Source organism: Pseudorasbora parva, chromosome 6 (genome assembly GCF_024679245.1).
Source record: "Pseudorasbora parva isolate DD20220531a chromosome 6, ASM2467924v1, whole genome shotgun sequence".
Lineage (NCBI taxonomy): Eukaryota > Metazoa > Chordata > Actinopteri > Cypriniformes > Gobionidae > Pseudorasbora > Pseudorasbora parva.
The window spans coordinates 1,015,860-1,039,000 of NC_090177.1; the positions used below are offsets into that span (position 1 = coordinate 1,015,860).

At 43.1% G+C, this 23,141-nt stretch overlaps 1 protein-coding gene across 2 annotated transcripts in view; it reads right to left on the bottom strand.

Annotated features, from left to right (window-relative positions):
- Nucleotides 1–23,141, bottom strand: part of ephb4b (eph receptor B4b) — a 59,271-nt gene that overhangs the window by 13,254 nt on the left and 22,876 nt on the right. The window contains exons 4-9 of one of the 2 annotated variants that reach the window (XM_067445352.1): nucleotides 20,843–21,230; nucleotides 9,143–9,298; nucleotides 5,143–5,448; nucleotides 4,054–4,178; nucleotides 1,523–1,682; nucleotides 1,338–1,437 (exon numbers count right to left, since the gene is read on the bottom strand). In XM_067445352.1, coding sequence (XP_067301453.1) covers nucleotides 1,338–1,437; nucleotides 1,523–1,682; nucleotides 4,054–4,178; nucleotides 5,143–5,448; nucleotides 9,143–9,298; nucleotides 20,843–21,230 — 1,235 coding nt within the window. The remainder of the gene's footprint in view (nucleotides 1–1,337; nucleotides 1,438–1,522; nucleotides 1,683–4,053; nucleotides 4,179–5,142; nucleotides 5,449–9,142; nucleotides 9,299–20,842; nucleotides 21,231–23,141) is intronic. The other variant, XM_067445353.1, reaches the window with a different exon arrangement.

Below are 23,141 nucleotides of genomic sequence, written 5' to 3' on the forward strand. Positions count from 1 at the left end.
TTTTGCATCATATTCAGCGGTCCTGGAGGACTGAATAGAGATTTATCACATCACACACACGAGGTTCTTATGTGTGATGTACTTTACTGTCAGTAATGGATAATCATTCAGGGGTTAATGCACAGCTAGCCATGGATTACAGCGCTTACACCATGATCATCTGATGGTGAGTGAGTGAGTGTGAGAGAGTCGGTGTGTGTGTGTGTGTGTGTGTGTGTGAGAGAGAGAGAGTGTAGTGTGAGTGAGTGTAAGTGTGTGTGTGTGAGAGTATGTGTGTGTGTTTGAGTGTGAGTGAGTGAGTGAGTGAGTGTGAGAGAGTCTGTGTGTGTGTGTGTGTGTGTGTGTGTGTGAGAGAGAGAGAGAGAGTGTAGTGTGAGTGAGTGTAAGTGTGTGTGTGTGAGAGTATGTGTGTGTGTTTGAGTGTGAGTGAGTGAGTGCGAGACAGTATGTGTACATGTGTGCGTGAGTGAGTGTAAGAGAGTGTGTGTGAGAGAGAGTGTAGTGTGAGTGAGTGTAGGAGTGTGTGTACATGTGTGCGTGAGTGTAAGAGAGAGAGTGTGTGTGTGTGTGTGAGACAGTGTAGTGTGAGTGAGTGTAGGAGTGTGTGTGTGTGTGAGAGAGAGTGTAGTGTGAGTGAGTGTAAGTGTGTGTCTGTGAGAGTATGTGTGTGTGTTTGAGTGTGAGTGAGTGCGAGAGAGTGTGTGTACATGTGTGCGTGAGTGAGTGTAAGAGAGTGTGTGTGTGTGTGTGTGAGAGTGTAGTGTGGGTAAGTGTAAGAGTGTGTGTGTGTGTGTGTGTGTGTGTGTGTGTGTGTGAGTGAGTGAGAGAGAGTGTAGTGTGTGTGTGTGTGTGTGTGTGTGAGAGAGAGAGTGTAGTGTGTGTGTGTGTGTGTGTGTGTGTGAGAGAGTGTAGTGTGTGTGTGTGTGTGTGTGAGAGAGAGAGAGAGAGTATAATGTGTGTGTGTGCTCTCGGGGTCAGATTCATTGTTCCAGTGAAGCGTCTGTATGGAGACAGCACTGGGTGGACACATCCTGTTCCCTCTCAAACACACACACACACACACACACACAGACACACACACACACACACACAGGATCTGTTGAACTAGTTGTGAGGAATCATCATCACTGATTTATCTTAATGAGAGCACACAGATAAAGACCAGGATGAGTCACACTGAAGCGTGTGTGTGTGTGTGTGTGTGTGTGTCTAAGGTGTGCGTGTGTGCATGTGGCTGAGGCGTGTGTGTGTGTGTGTGGCTGAAGTGTGTGTGTGGCTGAGGCGTGTGTGTGTGTGTCCCCCCAGCCAAAGACCAATCACAGTTCGGCATATCTCACCTGAAGCAGAACACGGCAACAATCACCACGGCAATGAGAACGAGCAGTCCTATAGCAACCAGCACACCGGTGAGCATCAGCCGCGACGGAGATTCTTCATCTGAGAGAGGCACACTGATATATGAGTGTGCGTGTTTGTGTGTGTGTGTGTGTGAGTGTGTGTGTGAGTGTGTGTGTGTGTGTACCGTCAGGAAGCGTGCTGATAGTGGCGGCGGGGCTGAAGTGACCGTATCCCGTCCCAGTTCGCGCTCTGACCTGCACCTGGTACTGTGAAGCCCGAGCCAGATCGCTCAGAACCACTGAGTTACTTTTACTGCTGACGTACTGCCATCCGTCATCCTGACCCTACAGGTCAAAGGGCAAGACATTTTATCGGTCCAGGTGGAACACACACACACAGCACTGAAATATAACTATAACAATAAATATGGAAAACTTAAACTATTACGATAACTAATGATAACTTTAACAATAGCTAATAAAAACTTTACCGATAACAAGAACTATTTTGATAACAATACCGATATCAATACCGATAACTATACTGATAACAATACCTATACCGATAACAATACCGATACCAATAGCAATACCGATAACAATACTGATAATAATAGCTATACCGATAACAATACTGATAACAATACCTATACCGATTACAATACTGATAATAATAGCTATACCGATAACAATACTGATAACAATACCTATACCGATAACAATACCGATAACAATACTGATAATAATAGCTAAACCGATAAAAATACTGATAATAATAGCTAAACCGATAACAATACTGATAATAATAGCTAAACTGATAACAATACTGATAACAATACCTATACCGATAACAATACTGATAATAATAGCTATACCGATCACAATACTGATAACAATACCTATACCGATAACAATACTGATAATAATAGCTATACCGATAACAATACTGATAACAATACCTATACCGATAACAATACTGATAACAATACTGATATATTAATAGCTAAACCGATAACAATACTGATAATAATAGCTAAACCGATAACAATACCTATACCGATAACAATACTGATAACAATACTGATAACAATACTGATAACAATACCGATAACAATACCGATAACAATACTGATAACAATACCTATACCGATAACAATACTGATAACAATACCGATAACAATACAGATAATAATAGCTATACCGATAACAATACCGATAACAATACTGATAACAATACTGATAATAATAGCTAAACTGATAACAATACTGATAACAATACCTATACCGATAACAATACCTATACTGATAACAATACCTATACCGATAACAGTACTGATAACAATACCGATAACAATACAGATAATAATAGCTATACCGATAACAATACCGATAACAATACTGATAACAATACTGATAATAATAGCTATACCGATAACAATACCGATAACAATACTGATAATAATAGCTATACCGATAACAATACCTATACCGATAACAATACTGATAACAAAACTGATAACAATACCGATAACAATACTGATAACAATACCTATACCGATAACAATACTGATAACAAAACTGATAACAATACCGATAACAATACTGATAACAATACCTACACCGATAACAAAACTGATAACAATACCGATAACAATACTGATAACAATACCTATACCGATAACAATACCGATAACAATACCTATACCGATAACAGTACTGATAACAATACCGATAACAATACAGATAATAATACCTACACCGATAACAATACTGATAACACTACTGATAACAATACTGATAACAATACCTATACCGATAACAATACTGATAACAATACCTATACCGATAACAATACTGATAACAATACCTATACCGATAACAATACCGATAACAATACTGATAACAATACTGATAACAATACTGATAACAATACCTATACCGATAACAATACTGATAACAATACTGATAACAATACCTATACCGATAACAATACTGATAACAATACTGATAACAATACTGATAACAATACTGATAACAATACCTATACCGATAACAATACTGATAACAATACCTATACCGATAACAATACCGATAACAATACTGATAACAATACTGATAACAATACCTATACCGATAGCAATACCGATAACAATACTGATAACAATACCTATACCGATAACAATACCGATAACAATACTGATAACAATACTGATAACAATACTGATAACAATACCTATACCGATAACAATACCTATACCGATAACAATACCGATAACAATACCGATAACAATACTGATAACAATACCTATACCGATAACAATACTGATAACAATACCTATACCGATAACAATACCGATAACAATACTGATAACAATACTGATAACAATACCTATACCGATAACAATACTGATAACAATACTGATAATAATAGCTATACCGATAACAATACTGATAACAATAGCTATACCGATAACAATACTGATAACAATACTGATAATAATAGCTATACCGATAACAATACTTATAACAATACCTATACAGATAACGATGCCTATACCGATAAAAATACCGATATCAATAACAATACCGATAACAATAACGATAAGTATAGTGATAACTAAAGATAATTTTAACAGTGAGTATAAGGATAATGTTAACTATAATAATAACTTTAATGATAGCTATAGCCCTGATGTGTGTAAGACGCACGGCTCACCTTCAGACTGTAGCGCAGCTGATACTCCTGAATGCTGTGCTGAGTCTGCGGAGGAATCGTCCAGCTGAGAGACACACTGCTCTCTGAGGCTTTAGTCCTCCTGATGCCGGACACTGGGACGGCCACTACACACACACACACACACACACACACATCCCGTTAATGACCAGAGTCGGACAGTAACAGACTACATTCAATTGAATACAGTACTTAAAGGGTTAGTTGACCCAAAACTGAAATGTCTGTCATTAACTCCTCTCCCTAATGTCGCTCCACACCCGTAAGACCTCCGTTCATCTTCAATCAGCAAATCGATTTATGATTCGAATCGCCAATGTCACGTGATTTCAGCAGTTTGACACGCGATCCGAATCATGAATCGATTCGCTGATTCATAACCGTTTGAATCTTTATTTGAGGATTGAACACAAACCCGGAAGAGAAGCCAATGCTGAATTAAGTCGTAGTTTTTGTTATTTTTGGACCCAAATGTATTTTGGATGCTTCAAGAGACTCTAATTAACCCACTGATGTCTCATATGGACTACTGTGATGATGTTTTTATTCCCTTTCTGGACATGGACAGTATAGTGTGCATACACTTGCATACGCTCTCGGACTAAATATAAAATATCTTAAACTGTGTGTGAAGATGAACGGAGGTCTTACGGGTGTGGAGCGACATTAGGGAGAGGAGTTAATGACAGACATCTCATTTTTGGATGAACTACACTGCAAAAAAATGCTTTTCTTACTTTTTTTTTTTTTTTTTTTTACTTGTTTCTATTCCAAACATCTAGAAATTCTTAAAACAAGAAGCATTCTTAAAAAAATTCTTCATTCAAACAGAAAACAAGATTATTTTTCTCACCCCATTGGCAGATTATTTATCTTATTTTAAGCAAAAACTCTCTTCATTTTGAGTTATTTTTCCCCCGAAACAAGACAATTACTTTTGCTTGTCTAGTAAATGTTTCTTAATGTAAGAATTTTTATATATTCTGACTACAAACAAGACAAAAATACTGAGTAAGAGAAGCATTTTGTGCAGTGTGACCCTATATGGCTCCTCTGATGTTGAACACTGACCGTCTCTGCTGGTGGTGATGTTGACGCTGCTGGAGGCGGGGCTTGTGTGACTGACAGCGCTCACGCCGTTCTGTGATAGGACGGTGAAGGTGTAGGTGGTGTGTGGGAGGAGTCCGTGGATGATGACACGCCTCCCGGTCACGCCCACCTGCCTCGGCCTAAAGGATGCGCTGTCTGGGCAGAACACACACTCCACACTATAGCTGAGGTCAGATCGGCCGCCATTATCCAGAGGCTCCGCCCACTCCAGAGTGACCACTGTGTCATTAATCTGATAGATGAGGCTACGCGGGGCCGACGGCGGTTCTGCGGGAGAGGTCAGAGGTCACACACTGCAAAACACGCTCTTCTTACGTATTCTTTTTGTCTTGTTTCTAGTCTAAATATCTAAGAATTAGGGTTAGTTCAGCCAGTAATGTGCATTGTGTGATGAATTCCTCCTGTGGTTGGCCAGCCGTCAGACCTCCGCTCATCTTCACACACAGATGAAGATATTAGTGTTGAAATCCGATGGCTCAGAAAGGCCTTCATTGACACCAATGTCATTTCCTCTCTCAAGACCCATAAAGGCACTAAAGACGTCGTTACAAAGCCCATCTCACTACAGCGGCTCTACAATCATTGATGAAGAGGCCAGAATAGAGTTAGTGCGCAAAAACACTAAATAACGACTTATAGAGTGATGGCCGATTTCAGAACAAAGCTTCAAACCGTTATGAGTCAGTGAATCGATTGATGATTCGAACCGTTATGAGTCAGTGAATTGACTCATGATTCGAACCGTTATGAGTCAGTGAATCGACTCATGATTCGAACCGTTATGAGTCAGTGAATCGACTCATGATTCGAACCGCTATGAGTCAGTGAATTCATGATTCATGATTCACAGAGGTGGACAGTAGCTCAGCTCATTTCCTCGAGTCCTGTACTGAAGTTCACTGTTTGAGTCTCTGTGCTTTACTGGAGTATTATTTTTTCTGTAAACTTCTGACTTTAACTTCACTCCATCTGAAAGACAAATATCGTCCTCTTTACTCCACTACATTTCTATCAAGGTCCTCGAAGTGGAAAGTCGTTTCTGTCGCAGCTTTGAAAGTCAGTGATGATTTTTTTCTTCTTTAAAAGGTGTTTGGGTTTTTGCAGAAAGCCTTTCAGGAATCACTCTTGTAGAGTCTCGTGAAGTTCAATGATTTCACAGCATTTATTAAACACTGATTTATAGTTTAGAGCAAAATGGAAGAAGACGGATGTCCAAATGCTCATTTAGTGGAGGATTCACATAAACAAAGTTGATTCTGTCTTCAGTGAAGGTGAACAGTGTGAGAATATCAGATGTGTATCAGTGTATTGGATCCGTGCATTCGGCCTTAAAGTGACAGCAGCTTTGTAACTTTTCTACAAGTATTTAAATGAGTTTAAGTTAGTCGTCTGCTAGTGTGTCAGATGGAGCGTCACTGACTGGCTTAAACCATGATGGCATAATGTGCATTTAGACAACTATAATACAATAATGCGGCGACATAAAGAAGGACATTTACTTCTGATCAGGGATGGAAATTAACTTTTTTGTCCACCGGCCACAGTGGGTGGTGGATTTCAAAATCTACCAGCCACTCAATGTTTTTACCAGCCACTTTCTTGTTTATAACCAACAATGTGTAACGGCACGTGAAAATTAATACTACAAGCTCTACACTCTTATACTAAGCTTTCACTCTTATACACACACAAACCATGAACTGATATACATTTCATTAAATGAGTAGGGCTCTGTGTTCTCTCTCTCTTTTTTTTTTTTTTTTACCTGGATGTGGCATTTGGATGATTCGTGGTCTTTTATGGCTTCCAGTTTTAGGTTTTTAGTACCAACAATGAAACTACTAGTTTTGGCATCTCCTGAAGCGTGTTGACGACATAGATAGCAGAACATTGTCAGTAGGGATGCACCAAAATAAAAATTATTGGCTGAAACCGAAGCACTAAAAGAAATTATGCCAATTATCCATTGCATTTATGGCTAATGCTATGACTGTGTAACTTTACTAAAAATCAAGGCATTGCAATTGCATTAATATTAAAGTTTCAAATAATAAATCAATTACAAATTATGCAAATATTTATTTAGCACATTGCAACATCAAACAGTATAAAATAAAATTCAAAGTAAAATGTTTACCTTGACCTCACTCATGTGTACATTAAATAATAATGTACATGTCTACTAGCCTGCAGAAAGGTACAGAAATGTAGTAAAGTAATCAAATGTAAAATAACTGCATATTTAACTGTTTAAATGAAAGATTATTCCTTTTAAACTTACAAAAGCTATTCAATCAAGAGCAGTGAGTGATGTCCCTATCGTTTGTTTGACATTAAACATAGCAGTAAAAGCTACTGCCCCTTTAAGACCTAATAGAGGGATATGCGTCATCTTTCACGACTGTATAAAGTTCACTTAAGGCATATTCAGACTATGTCTGCTAGAATTCTCATCAAGATGAACATGTTGGCATACTTTTTGTGTGAGTTTGTCCGTTTAAGCACAAGACTTGAAAGAGAACTCAATATTTGCGCGCTGTGAGACGGGTGCGCGCTTCCGGATGACAGTGACGGATCTTCCCTCAGAGTTATTATTCGCGTCTTCTGGCACTACATCCGGATGATGACGGCGACAACGACTGGTCATATTCGGACATACGGCCGCACTCGCATGCACTGAACACAGTTTATAAAGAGGGGAAACAGTATGCTATTTTTATTTACCCGCCACGGTGGCCGGTAGGTGAAGAGAGTTTACCCGCCACAACTCAAAATCACCCGCATTTGGCTGGTGGCGGGTGCTAATTTCCATCCCTGCTTCTGATACTTAAGTACTTTAGAAAACAAATACTTCTGTACTTTTACTGCAGTAAAAATCGGTTTTTACAACTTTCACTCGTAATGGAGTAATATTTGACCAGCAGTACTTTACTCCAGTAATGAAGTTGAGTAGTTTGTCCACGTCTGATGATTCGGATCGCCAAAGTCTCGTGATTTCAGCAGTTTGACACGCGATCCGAATCATGAATCGATTCATTGACTTATAACAGTTCGAATCATGAATCGATTCACTGACTCATAACGGTTCGAATCATGAATCGATTCACTGACTCATAACGGTTCAAATCATGAATCGATTCACTGACTCATAACGATTCACTAACTCATTACGGTTCGAATCATGAATTGATTCACTGACTCAAAACGATTCACTGACTCATAACGGTTCGAATCATGAGTCGATTCACTGACTCATAACGGTTCGAATCATGAATCGATTCATTGACTCATAGCGGTTCGAATCATGAATTGATTCACTGACTCATAACGGTTCGAAGCTTTGTTCTGAAATCGGCCATCGCTATATAAGTCGTTATTTAGTGTTTTTCCCGCACTAACTCTATTCTGGCCTCTTCATCAATGATTGTAGAGCCGCTGTAGTGAGATGGGCTTTGTAATGACGTCTTTAGTGCCTTTATGGGTCTTGAGAGAGGAAATGACATTGGTGTCAATGAAGGCCTTTCTGAGCCATCGGATTTCAACACTAATATCTTCATCTGTGTCTGAAGATGAGCGGAGGTCTGACGGCTGGCCAACCACAGGAGGAATTCATCACACTATTTACATTTATGGCTGAACTAACGCTTTAAATCAAGATGCATTTACTATGTAAAAACAACAACATTTTGTCTAAAATAAAATCTAAATGAAGTGAGTTTTTGCAGGCAAAATGATCTGCCAATGGGGTGAGAGAAATAATCTTAATTCTGATTGAAATCTTGTTTCTTGTTTCAGAACAGAAATAAGATTATTTTTCTCACCCCTTTCAAAAATATCTTATGTTGTTTTGCTTAATCTAGTAAATGCATCTTGATATAAGAATAGTTGGATACATGCGTCCAAGTGAGCGTGCCGACACTGAGTGTGTGTGTGTGAGAGAGAGTGAGTGTGTGTGTCTCACTGGTGCAGGCGGACTCAGGCAGGTCGCTGGGGGCTCGGTGGAATCCTGGGCGACACACACACACACTGGATCCAGTGGAGTGTGTGTTACTGTTGTCTGGACACACACGACACAAACTCCCTCCAACAGACGCTTTATACTGGCCAGATCCACACGCTGCAAAGAAACACACAACAGACATGAGAGGAGACAAACACACACACACACACACACACACACACACACACACACACACACACACACACACACACACACACACACACACACACACACACACACACACTCACACACTCACACACACTCACACCTATATTCATTGTTAAAATTAACCATCAATGGTTTAACTAATTCTAATGAAACAAAAACGAAAAGTTTGATCTGTGAACTAAAATGAACTAAAACAAAAAGTACTTAAAGGGTTAAAAAGTTTGATCTGTTTAATCTGTAATGTCTTGAAATAACACACCAGTAATGTGTTTTTCTAAGGAACATTTATAAAAGCTTCTTAAATGCTCTAATTAAAATAATCCTGGTTTGATCTAAGCCTTTCTGTGAAACCAGGCCTTTAAGTGTGTGTGTGTGTGTGTGTCTGTGTGGTGGGTGGTGTTGGTTAAACACGCTCAATCTGGTCTCAGGCCCTCAATGACCTGCCTGTTGTACTCAAATAATAGAGTCAGACGGGGCGTGTGACACACACACACACACACACAAAGAGAAGCCCAATACAAAGCGCAATTAGTACAAACAAATTCAGCCACCTGCTGCATCTGTGCTGTGTGAGAGTGTGTGTGTGTGTGAGTGTGCTTGTTTATATTACACTGACCAAATGTCCCCACAATGTAAATGGATTTATAAACATACTAAATTATGTTTTTTGAAAATGTAAAAATGCAGAATGTTTCCTGTGATGGGTAGGTTTGGGGGCTGTCTGTGTGTGTGTGTGTGTGTGTGTGTGTGTGTGTGTGTGTGTGTGTGATGGGTAGGTTTAGTTGCAGTATAGGGGAATAGAATGTACAGTTCGTACAGTGTAAAATCCATTACACCTATGGAAAGTGCCCACAATTCACAAAAACCCAACATGTGTCTGTGTGTGTGTGTGTGTGTGTGTGTTTCTGAACTCCTGAAACGCCTCGATCTTGAGTTTCTTAAGGAACCGACACGTGACAATATCGCTCATTATAATAATTAATGCACAGAATAAAGGGGCGGGCCTGGTTGAGTTAGTTAGTTGTGTGTTGAAGCTGGCGGTTATGGTAAGGGGCGGGGCATTTCCCAAAAACCAATCACAACACACCACTGCAGTCGGCCAAGCCCCAAAAACAGCCCAAAATGAGCCCAAAGTGAGTCCCAAAATGAGCCCAAAGTGAGTCCCAAAACGAGCCCAAACTGAGTCCCAAAATGAGCCCAAAGTGAGTCCCAAAACGAGCCCAAAGTGAGTCCCAAAACGAGCCCAAACTGAGTCCCAAAACGAGCCCAAACTGAGTCCCAAAACGAGCCCAAACTGAGTCCCAAAAAACGAGCCCAAACTGAGTCCCAAAACGAGCCCAAACTGAGTCCCAAAACGAGCCCAAACTGAGTCCCAAAACGAGCCCAAAGTGAGTCCCAAAACGAGCCCAAACTGAGTCCCAAAACGAGCCCAAACTGAGTCCCAAAACGAGCCCAAACTGAGTCCCAAAACGAGCCCAAACTGAGTCCCAAAAAACGAGCCCAAACTGAGTCCCAAAACGAGCCCAAACTGAGTCCCAAAAAAAGAGCCCAAACTGAGTCCCAAAACGAGCCCAAAGTGAGTCCCAAAACGAGCCCAAACTGAGTCCCAAAACGAGCCCAAACTGAGTCCCAAAACGAGCCCAAACTGAGTCCCAAAACGAGCCCAAACTGAGTCCCAAAACGAGCCCAAACTGAGTCCCAAAAAACGAGCCCAAACTGAGTCCCAAAACGAGCCCAAACTGAGTCCCAAAAAACGAGCCCAAACTGAGTCCCAAAACTAGCCAAAACGAGCCCAAACTGAGTCCCAAAACGAGCCCAAACTGAGTCCCAAAACGAGCCCAAACTGAGTCCCAAAACAAGCCCAAAATGAGTCCCAAAACGAGCCCAAACTGAGTCGCAAAACTAGCCAAAACTGAGTCCCAAAACGAGCCAAAACGAGCCCAAACTGAGTCCCAAAACGAGCCCAAACTGAGTCCCAAAACGAGCCCAAACTGAGTCCCAAAACGAGCCCAAACTGAGTCCCAAAATGAGCCCAAAGTGAGTCCCAAAACGAGCCCAAAGTGAGTCCCAAAACGAGCCCAAACTGAGTCCCAAAACGAGCCCAAACTGAGTCCCAAAACGAGCCCAAACTGAGTCCCAAAAAACGAGCCCAAACTGAGTCCCAAAACGAGCCCAAACTGAGTCCCAAAACGAGCCCAAACTGAGTCCCAAAACGAGCCCAAAGTGAGTCCCAAAACGAGCCCAAACTGAGTCCCAAAACGAGCCCAAACTGAGTCCCAAAACGAGCCCAAACTGAGTCCCAAAACGAGCCCAAACTGAGTCCCAAAACGAGCCCAAACTGAGTCCCAAAAAACGAGCCCAAACTGAGTCCCAAAACGAGCCCAAAGTGAGTCCCAAAACTAGCCCAAACTGAGTCCCAAAACTAGCCCAAACTGAGTCCCAAAACTAGCCCAAACTGAGTCCAAACTGAGTCCCAAAACTAACCAAAACGAGCCCAAACTGAGTCCCAAAACTAACCAAAACGAGCCCAAACTGAGTCCCAAAACGAGCCCAAACTGAGTCCCAAAACGAGCCCAAACTGAGTCCCAAAACGAGCCCAAAGTGAGTCCCAAAACGAGCCCAAACTGAGTCCCAAAACGAGCCCAAACTGAGTCCCAAAACGAGCCCAAACTGAGTCCCAAAACGAGCCCAAACTGAGTCCCAAAACGAGCCCAAACTGAGTCCCAAAAAACGAGCCCAAACTGAGTCCCAAAACTAGCCAAAACAAGCCCAAACTGAGTCCCAAAACGAGCCCAAACTGAGTCCCAAAACGAGCCCAAACTGAGTCCCAAAACGAGCCCAAACTGAGTCCCAAAACGAGCCCAAACTGAGTCGCAAAACTAGCCAAAACTGAGTCCCAAAACGAGCCAAAACGAGCCCAAACTGAGTCCCAAAACGAGCCCAAACTGAGTCCCAAAACGAGCCCAAACTGAGTCCCAAAACGAGCCCAAACTGAGTCCCAAAACGAGCCCAAACTGAGTCCCAAAACGAGCCCAAACTGAGTCCCAAAACGAGCCCAAACTGAGTCCCAAAACTAGCCAAAACTAGCCCAAACTGAGTCCCAAACTGAGTCCCAAAACTAGCCCAAACTGAGTCCCAAAACTAGCCCAAACTGAGTCCCAAAACTAGCCCAAACTGAGTCCCAAAACGAGCCCAAACTGAGTCGCAAAACTAGCCAAAACTGAGTCCCAAAACGAGCCCAAACTGAGTCCCAAAACGAGCCCAAACTGAGTCCCAAAACGAGCCCAAACTGAGTCCCAAAACGAGCCCAAACTGAGTCCCAAAACTAGCCAAAACTAGCCCAAACTGAGTCCCAAACTGAGTCCCAAAACTAGCCCAAACTGAGTCCCAAAACTAGCCCAAACTGAGTCCCAAAACTAGCCCAAACTGAGTCCCAAAACGAGCCCAAACTGAGTCCCAAAACGAGCCAAAACTAGCCCAAACTGAGTCCCAAACTGAGTCCCAAAACTAGCCCAAACTGAGTCCCAAAACTAGCCCAAACTGAGTCCCAAAACGAGCCCAAACTGAGTCGCAAAACTAGCCAAAACTGAGTCCCAAAACGAGCCCAAACTGAGTCCCAAAACGAGCCCAAACTGAGTCCCAAAACGAGCCCAAACTGAGTCCCAAAACGAGCCCAAACTGAGTCCCAAAACGAGCCCAAACTGAGTCCCAAACTGAGTCCCAAAACTAGCCAAAACTAGCCCAAACTGAGTCCCAAACTGAGTCCCAAAACTAGCCCAAACTGAGTCCCAAAACTAGCCCAAACTGAGTCCCAAATCTAGCCCAAACTGAGTCCCAAAACGAGCCTAAACTGAGTCCAAACTGAGTCCCAAAACTAACCAAAACGAGCCCAAACTGAGTCCCAAAACGAGCCCAAACTGAGTCCCAAAACGAGCCCAAACTGAGTCCCAAAACGAGCCCAAACTGAGTCCCAAAACGAGCCCAAACTGAGTCCCAAAACTAGCCCAGACTGAGTCCCAAAACTAGCCCAAACTGAGTCCCAAAACGAGCCCAAACTGAGTCCAAACTGAGTCCCAAAACTAACCAAAACGAGCCCAAACTGAGTCCCAAAACTAACCAAAACGAGCCCAAACTGAGTCCCAAAACGAGCCCAAACTGAGTCCCAAAACGAGCCCAAACTGAGTCCTAAAACGAGCCCAAACTGAGTCCCAAAACGAGCCCAAACTGAGTCCCAAAACGAGCCCAAACTGAGTCCCAAAACGAGCCCAAACTGAGTCCTAAAACGAGCCCAAACTGAGTCCCAAAACGAGCCCAAACTGAGTCCCAAAACGAGCCCAAACTGAGTCCTAAAACGAGCCCAAACTGAGTCCCAAAACGAGCCCAAACTGAGTCCCAAACTGAGTCCCAAAACGAGCCCAAACTGAGTCCCAAAACGAGCCCAAACTGAGTCCTAAAACGAGCCCAAACTGAGTCCCAAAACGAGCCCAAACTGAGTCCCAAAACGAGCCCAAACTGAGTCCTAAAACGAGCCCAAACTGAGTCCCAAAACGAGCCCAAACTGAGTCCCAAAACAAGCCATAACTGAGTCCCAAAACGAGCCCAAACTGAGTCCTAAAACGAGCCCAAACTGAGTCCCAAAACGAGCCCAAACTGAGTCGCAAAACTAGCCAAAACTGAGTCCCAAAACGAGCCCAAACTGAGTCCCAAAACGAGCCCAAACTGAGTCCCAAAACGAGCCCAAACTGAGTCCCAAAACGAGCCCAAACTGAGTCCCAAACTGAGTCCCAAAACTAGCCAAAACTAGCCCAAACTGAGTCCCAAACTGAGTCCCAAAACTAGCCCAAACTGAGTCCAAACTGAGTCCCAAAACTAACCAAAACGAGCCCAAACTGAGTCCCAAAACGAGCCCAAACTGAGTCCCAAAACGAGCCCAAACTGAGTCCCAAAACGAGCCCAAACTGAGTCCCAAAACTAGCCCAAACTGAGTCCCAAAACTAGCCCAAACTGAGTCCCAAAACTAGCCCAAACTGAGTCCAAACTGAGTCCCAAAACTAACCAAAACGAGCCCAAACTGAGTCCCAAAACTAACCAAAACGAGCCCAAACTGAGTCCCAAAACGAGCCCAAACTGAGTCCCAAAACGAGCCCAAACTGAGTCCCAAAACGAGCCCAAACTGAGTCCTAAAACGAGCCCAAACTGAGTCCCAAAACGAGCCCAAACTGAGTCCCAAAACGAGCCCAAACTGAGTCCCAAAACGAGCCCAAACTGAGTCCTAAAACGAGCCCAAACTGAGTCCCAAAACGAGCCCAAACTGAGTCCCAAAACGAGCCCAAACTGAGTCCTAAAACGAGCCCAAACTGAGTCCCAAAACGAGCCCAAACTGAGTCCCAAAACGAGCCCAAACTGAGTCCCAAAACGAGCCCAAAACGAGCCCAAACTGAGTCCTAAAACGAGCCCAAACTGAGTCCCAAAACGAGCCCAAACTGAGTCCCAAAACGAGCCCAAACTGAGTCCTAAAACGAGCCCAAACTGAGTCCCAAAACGAGCCCAAACTGAGTCCCAAAACAAGCCATAACTGAGTCCCAAAACGAGCCCAAACTGAGTCCCAAAATGAGCCCAAACTGAGTCCCAAACTCAGTCCCAAAACGAGCCCAAACTGAGTCCCAAAACGAGTCCCAAAACGAGCCCAAAACTAGTCCCAAAACGAGCCCAAAACTAGTCTCAAAACGAGCCCAAAACTAGTCCCAAAATGAGTCCCAAAACAAGCCCAAAACTAGTCCCAAAACGAGCCCAAAACTAGTCCCAAAACGAGCCCAAACTGAGTCCCAAAACGAGCCCAAACGGAGTCCCAAAACGAGCCCAAACTGAGTCCCAAAACGAGCCCAAACTGAGTCCCAAAACGAGCCCAAACTGAGTCCCAAAACGAGCCCAAACTGAGTCCCAAAACGAGCCCAAACTGAGTCCCAAAACTAGCCAAAACGAGCCCAAACTGAGTCCCAAAACTAGCCAAACCGAGCCCAAACCGAGTCCCAAAACGAGCTCAAACCGAGTCCCAAAAGGAGTCCCAAAACAAGCCCAAAACTAGTCCCAAAACGAGCCCAAAACTAGTCCCAAAACGAGCCCAAAACTAGTCCCAAAACGAGCCCAAATCGAGCCCCAAAATGAGCCCAAAACTAGCCCCAAAACGAGCTCAAACCGAGTCCCAAACCGAGCCCAAACCAAGCCCAAAACGAGTCCCAAAATGAGCCCAAACTAGCCCCAAAACGAGCTCAAACCGAGTCCCAAAACGAGCCCAAACCGAGTCCCAAACCGAGTCCCAAAACTAGCCCAAAACTAGCCCCAAAACGAGCTCAAACCGAGTCCCAAAACTAGCCCAAAACTAGCCCCAAAACGAGCTCAAACCGAGTCCCAAAACGAGCCCAAAACGAGCTCAAACCGAGTCCCAAAACGAGCCCAAAACGAGCCCCAAAACGAGCTCAAACTGAGTCCCAAAACTAGCCCAAAACTAGCCCCAAAACGAGCTCAAACCGAGTCCCAAAACTAGCCCCAAAACGAGCTCAAACCGAGTCCCAAAACTAGCCCAAAACTAGCCCCAAAACGAGCTCAAACCGAGTCCCAAAACGAGCCCAAACCGAGCCCCAAAACGAGCTCAAACTGAGTCCCAAAACTAGCCCAAAACTAGCCCCAAAACGAGCTCAAACCGAGTCCCAAAACTAGCCCCAAAACGAGCTCAAACCGAGTCCCAAAACAAGCCCAAAACTAGCCCCAAAACGAGCTCAAACCGAGTCCCAAAACTAGCCCAAAACTAGCCCCAAAACGAGCTCAAACCGAGTCCCAAAACGAGCCCAAAACTAGCCCCAAAACGAGCTCAAACCGAGTCCCAAAACTAGCCCCAAAACGAGCTCAAACAGAGTCCCAAACCGAGTCCAAACCGAGCCCAAACTGAGCCCAAAACCGAGCCCCAAACTGAGCCCAAACCGAGCCCAAACCAAGCCCAAACCGAGCCCAAACCGAGCCCAAACCGAGCCCAAACTGAGCCCAAACCAAGCCCAAACCGAGCCCAAACCGAGCCCAAACTGAGCCCAAACCGAGCCCAAACCAAGCCCAAACCGAGTCCCAAATAGGTCCCAAACTGAGCCCAAACCAAGCCCAAACCGAGCCCAAACCAAGCCTAATCGTGTCTCTAGCGTGTGCGGCAGCCTCCACAGCAGAAGCTCCTCCAGGTCCTAGTGCCCTCCCCCTGGACCGCTATATAACTATTATAACTAATAATTATTCATTATTATTATATATTTACACGTAGTGGGGGACGCAGTTGATACAGTAATACAATGAAAGTAGAATACACAAATACATTTAAATGACTTCTTTTTCTGAATAAATAAATCTGTGATGATGTCATACATCACAAGCATGACACTTGTTAATTTACATTTACATTTATGCATTTAGCAGACGCTTTCATCCAAAGCGACTTACAACTCAGGAGTACAGGACGCGATCCGTCAAGAAGAGGCAAAGAAACGCAGAAAGTGCCCTAAATACCAAGATTTGTATACCGCTCAGAGTAGCAGAAACCAGAAAACGGGAAGAAGAAAGGAGAAATCGAGGAGGAAGAGGGTTTTTTTTATTTTTATGGCCTACTTTATTACTTACTTTACTTACTTAAGTAAAATTGAATACTTTCATATACTGTTTATTCATCTGTAATACAATTTTATGAAATGGATGATGAACAATAATCCAAGTAGGCCTGTCACGATAACACATTTTGCTGGGCGATAAATTGGCCAAGAAATGATTGCGATAAACGATAATATTGTCGTTCTGAGACCATTTTCATCTAAAAATAATGATAATGGCATAAAAACGCAGGTACACCTCTTCAAAGATCAGTAAACTTTAATTTCTTAAGAGTATTTAACACAGAAAACATTTTAAATAACCACAATAAATGAACAAAACAACCAAAAACATTGAAGCATGGACTCTCAGCCTGTTTAAAACAATGCATTTAAATAAGTACCAAAAACAATAAATGAAATGGATGAAAACTGCAGCGGATGATTGTGTTTTAGGAGCATATTAGGGCCGGCGGTTCACTAAACCCACGGGTCGGTTCGTATCACGGTTTTAGGGTCTCGGTTTTCCGTTCTGTACGGACCTTTTTTTTTTTTTTTTATCCAGAAATGTACTTCAGCATATGATATATTAATTATCCACAATTTAGGATACAGTATTAATTTTTTTTGTTTGTTATATCATAGCCTAATCATGCCAAAACTGAGCTTGACCATCTCTGAGGAAAGCTAGTCTCTTTATTTGGCGAGAGCAGAGTGTGTATCGCTATCTCTACAGGAACTCATGAGCCTTTAGCACGCAGAGACTGAACTGAAGAATTAACTTGCGTTTATCAAACTTCAGTGTCGCTTTAAGCCTCGTTTATACACGACGCGTCCGCTCGAGCGCGAGGGCGCGCGCGGTAAAAATGACGTCGACGCGGAGTGCGCGAGACCCCGTTTCGCTTGGCGTTGTGCACGTCAAATTCCGTAACTTAGCGTGTGTCTCCGCAACCGAAGAGCCGTGAGTTCCAGACGAATCTGCTGGCGGAGAATGACGTCTCATCACGCCGCAGCCGGTCTGCGCGTCGAGTATAAACACCTCCCCAAACGGACGAGGCCCGCGCAGTCAACGAGAGAGACGAGGAAAACAAAAAAGCATGCAAATGGCAATTATCGCCGTCGGGGGAAAAAAATCGAGCTCGTTTTTTTTAACGTGCGATTGATTGATTTATCGACTATCACGACAGGCCTAAATCCAAGAAGCTCTATAATTGTATAATTGTTTATTTGAAGCTAAAAATGAGCTTGGCCAAACCGAGTTGAAAAATATCGGCACACATCCAATATCGTGAATCCCTAAGAGTTACTGCCAGACTGGGAAGAGAGGAGCCGCAACCCTGGAGCATACGAGGAAATAATCAACATTCAGGCGGGAAAACCTGCTCAGAACACACATAAGGGCATAAAACGGGCTCGCTAAAGATTAATAATGATGAAGAAATAACAGTCAGAGTGATTATAGTCCATCTGTAGCCAGTCTAAAACATGAACATGAGAGATGGAGAGAGTGTGTGTGTGTGTGTGTGTGTGAGAGAGAAAGAGAGAGAGACGGATCACATTACCCATAATCCTCCACCACACCTAACAGACCAATTCCAAACTCATTAAAAGAGCATTTCATCAAGCTCTTTTAAAAACACTCACACTCACACTCACACACACACACACACACACACACACACACACACACAGACACACACACAGCGTTCAGTGTAAACACAGCTGCTTCACATTGAGATGATGTCACTTCCTGTATGGCGTCCATCATCCCTGATTTGTTCAAAAAGCTGATTCATTCAGGAACAAATAATTTGACTATCTTAAAGGGATAGTTCACCCAACAATCATTTATGAAGAGGCCAGAATAAAGTTAGTGCGCAAAAACACTAAATAACGACTTATATAGTGATGGCCGATTTCAGAACAAAGCTTCGAACCGTTATGAGTCAGTGAATCGATTCATGATTCGGACCGTTATGAGTCAGTGAATCGATCCATGATTCAGACCATTATGAGTCAGTGAATCGATTCATGATTCGGACCGTTATGAGTCAGTGAATCGATTCATGATTCGAACCGTTATGAGTCAGTGAATCGATTCATGATTTGAACCGTTATGAGTCAGTGAATCGATTCATGATTCGGATCGCCAAAGTCTCGTGATTTCAGCAGTTTGACACACGATCCGAATCATGAATCAATTCACTGACTCATAACGGTTCAAATCATGAATCAATTCACTGACTCATAACGGTTTGAATCATGAGTCGATTCACTGACTCATAACGGTTTGAAGCTTTGTTCTGAAATCGGCCATCACTATATAAGTCGTTATTTAGTGTTTTTTGCGCACTAACTCTATTCTGGCCTCTTCATCAATGATTGTAGAGCCGCTGTAGTGAGATGGGCTTTGTAGCGACGTCTTTAGTGCCTTTATGGGTCTTGAGAGAGGAAATGACATGGACTGCATTTAATTGGACTGCATTTATATAGCGCTTTTATCCAAAGCGCTTTACATTTTTGCATCTCATTCACCCATTCATACACCGACGGCGATGTCAGCCATGTATGTAAGGCGCCATCCAGCTCGTCGGGAGCAGCTGACGAGGTTAGGTGTCTTGCTCATGGACACCTCGACACTTGGTCAGGAGGAACCGGGGATTGAACCACCAACCTTCTGGTTTGTAGACAATCTACATGAACCACTGAGCCACTGCCGCCCGACATTGGTGTCAATGAAGGCCTTTCTGAGCCATCGGATTTCAACACTAATATCTTCATCTGTGTGTGAAGATGAGCGGAGGTCTGACGGCTGGCCAACCACAGGAGGAATTCATCACACAATGCACATTACTGGCTGAACTAACCCTTTAAAGGACAACTCTGGTGAAAAATTAACCTAGGGGTTTTCCATCCTAAACAGACAAAGTTTCAAACACTAATGTTGGACGTTTGATGGAGTATTTCTGTGTCAAAAATACTCCTTCCGGTTTCTTACAAGTTTCGGAGTTTTTTCCGAGTATGGGTCGGCTTGACGTCGACGGGTCGGCGTGTCCTTGTGTGTGCCGTACGGCTCGTCTCCCGCGCGCGCGACCAGAGCGAGAGAGAGCAATGGGGCTGTGACGGTCACCATGGTGAGGTGCCACCGGCGGTAGTGTGCACGTTACACACTATGACATGCAAAAAAATGTTTTTATGGAATATAACATTTGCAATAGCAGTTGCTATTTATAACCTGTACCTTTTAGCTTTATGCGTTTTTTAAACAAGCGTATAAAAGGCCAATTCACTAATTCTACCTCACACACCATCCTTAGTTTTTCTTAGTTTGCATTCCGCAAATTTTGTGTTGAGCAATGGACCTGGTTGGGAAACCAAATACTACATCGCCGAAATGTTGGATTTGTGACTACTGAAAAAGGTGAACCTTTAAATAAGCCAGTATTTTAAAGGAGTACTTCAGCGCTGGGAAGATGGATCTGTATTTAATCTGGGTCATCAATGTAGTAGAAATGTGAAATTATTTTTTAATTTGGTGTCTTCTAGACTGAGAAAAGACAGAAAATGTATTTTTGTCTCATGGGGATGAAAGATTACAATTCCCAGAATGCTTCGCTGCCCTGTGAGGCCACTCCCACAGCCACCAACTGGATTACTGTGACTGAGTTAGAGAACAGACACTACGATTAAAAACTGAACGTGTGTGTTCAATATAACGAGTGAGTCTCACAGCACTGAGCACTGACTGCAGGAGTGAGATAAATGAGCTGATGAGCTCTCGTGATGAGCGCTGAGGTAATCGCCACTACACTCGCCGCATACATTCACAACGAGTGTTTAGTGATGTCACTTCCTGTATGATGTCACTCACCTCTGCAGCGGTCCGAGTCCACGGGTTCGTATCCCGGTTTGCACGCGCATGTTGATGACGGAGGCCCCACCCATTGGCCGTCCTCGCCGCAGAACATAGTGGGCGGGGCTAAGCTCTGACCCAAGGGGGCGGAGTTCTGCACGCACACGCCCACTGCCTGTTGCACCAGCGAATGAGGAAGCGTCTCGGGGAAGGAGGAGAAGGCCCGAATGTGGGCGGGGCATTTCTTGAGGAACACTTTGACTGACAGCAAAGCCATACACGCCCCCTGAGCCTGGAAAGCCAGATAGAAGCCTTTTTTGGACAACGATCCCAAACGCACCGTCTTCACATTGGACTTCCTCTCTCCGCCGCGCCGCAACAGGAAGTCAGCCGCCACAGTGTCCACCTGCACAACATATTACACTTGAATATATATTATACTGTCATATTATAATAACAAACATTGGTAACACTTTAGTATGGGGAACACATATTCACTATTAACTACTAGGGCTGTGCAATATATCGAGATATATATATATATATATTTATATATATAATTTCAAATTTGTGATATTTTTATCTTTTATAAAGGGCCTTTCCCCCTAATCGTATTATTAAATAAAGCCTATGCTTCAGGTTTAATTTTATATTGTTAAATTTGATCTGTACATTAAATTAAATTAAGACACTATAAGGGATGTTACCAATCAAATTAAATAATTTACACTGAAAAATAACAACTGCATTAAATAATGTTTAGAAATTTGTAGTTTTGAATAGACCAATAAGAAATGCTGGAAAGTGTGTTTAAACATCAAACTAAACCTCCAGTAGAGGGCAGCAGGTGAGTCTTAATGAGTGAGTCACTGAGTCGTTCATTCAAACGATTCATTCAAACACTGAATCATTCAGTAACACACTTGTTGCTGTGAGACGCGTTACGACTCTACAAATGAACGACTTTCGCTGCTGAAATGGAACAAAAGCACTCAATATAGCATCTAAAGTGACGTTAAGTGAATGTTAGTGGATGTTAATGAGTTGTTTATGGAGCTGTCATATGAAATCAGTGTCACAGTCGTGATGGTGTTCAGGAAAACGCTCTCGTGTTGTGATTTCTCCTCGAGAGGCTGATCGAGCGTCAACAGATCGACCTTATTATCATCAGTTCATCATATATTATCATCCGTCACTATCGATCGCCACTCACACTAAACTAATGCACAATCATTCCTGCATTTTGGTGATTCGCTAGTTATTTTTTTGTTTTAATCAGACTCTTGTCCGTCGGGCAAGTAAAATTGTTTTTCACTGTCCCTTCAAAAAATCCCTTTGTCCCGGACAAGCGTTAATGTCGAGCTTTGGAATGATTTTAATAAACTACTTCAACATTGTGGAAAGTGAAAGTTTTAGGTCGACACAGAGCAGAGAATAGACTGAGCTCACGACTGTTACTGATGGGACTTACTTGATGTTAAAAAGAGTTATTAAACACACACACACACACACACATGCGCACACACGCGCACACACACGCACACACGCACACGCACGCACGCGCACGCACGCGCACGCACGCGCACGCACACACACACACACACACACACACACACACACACGCACACACACACGCACACACACACGCACCCACACACGCACCCACACACACACACACGCACACACACACACACACACCGAAACGTGAATGATTTGTGATTTGCAGTGGTCTGATACTCCTTCCATTCCAATATTATCGCTTGCACAGTGCTCATTGGGATGTTTAAAGCTTGGGAAATCTTTTTGTATCCAAATCCGGCTTTAAACTTCTCCACAACAGTATCTCGGACCTGCCTGGTGTGTTCCTTGTTCTTCATGATGCTCTCTGCGCTTTAAACGGACCTCTGAGACGATCACGGTGCAGGTGCATTTATACGGAGACTTGATTACACACAGGTGGACTCTATCATCATTAGTCATTTAGGTCAACACTGGATCATTCAGAGACCCTCACTGAACTTCTGGAGAGAGTTTGCTGCACTGAAATTAAAGGGGCCGAATAATTTTGCACGCCCAATTTTTCAGTTTTTGATTTGTTAAAAAAGTTTGAAATATCCAATAAATTTCGTTCCACTTCATGATTGTGTCCCACTTGCTGTTGATTCTTCACAAAAAATTACAGTTTCATATCATTATGTTTGAAGCCTGAAATGTGGCAAAATGTCGCAAAGTTCAAGGGGGCCGAATATTTTCGCAAGGCACTGTTTCGTATATTATCATATAACTGTAATTTTTGATTTTGAACACATTTTAATGC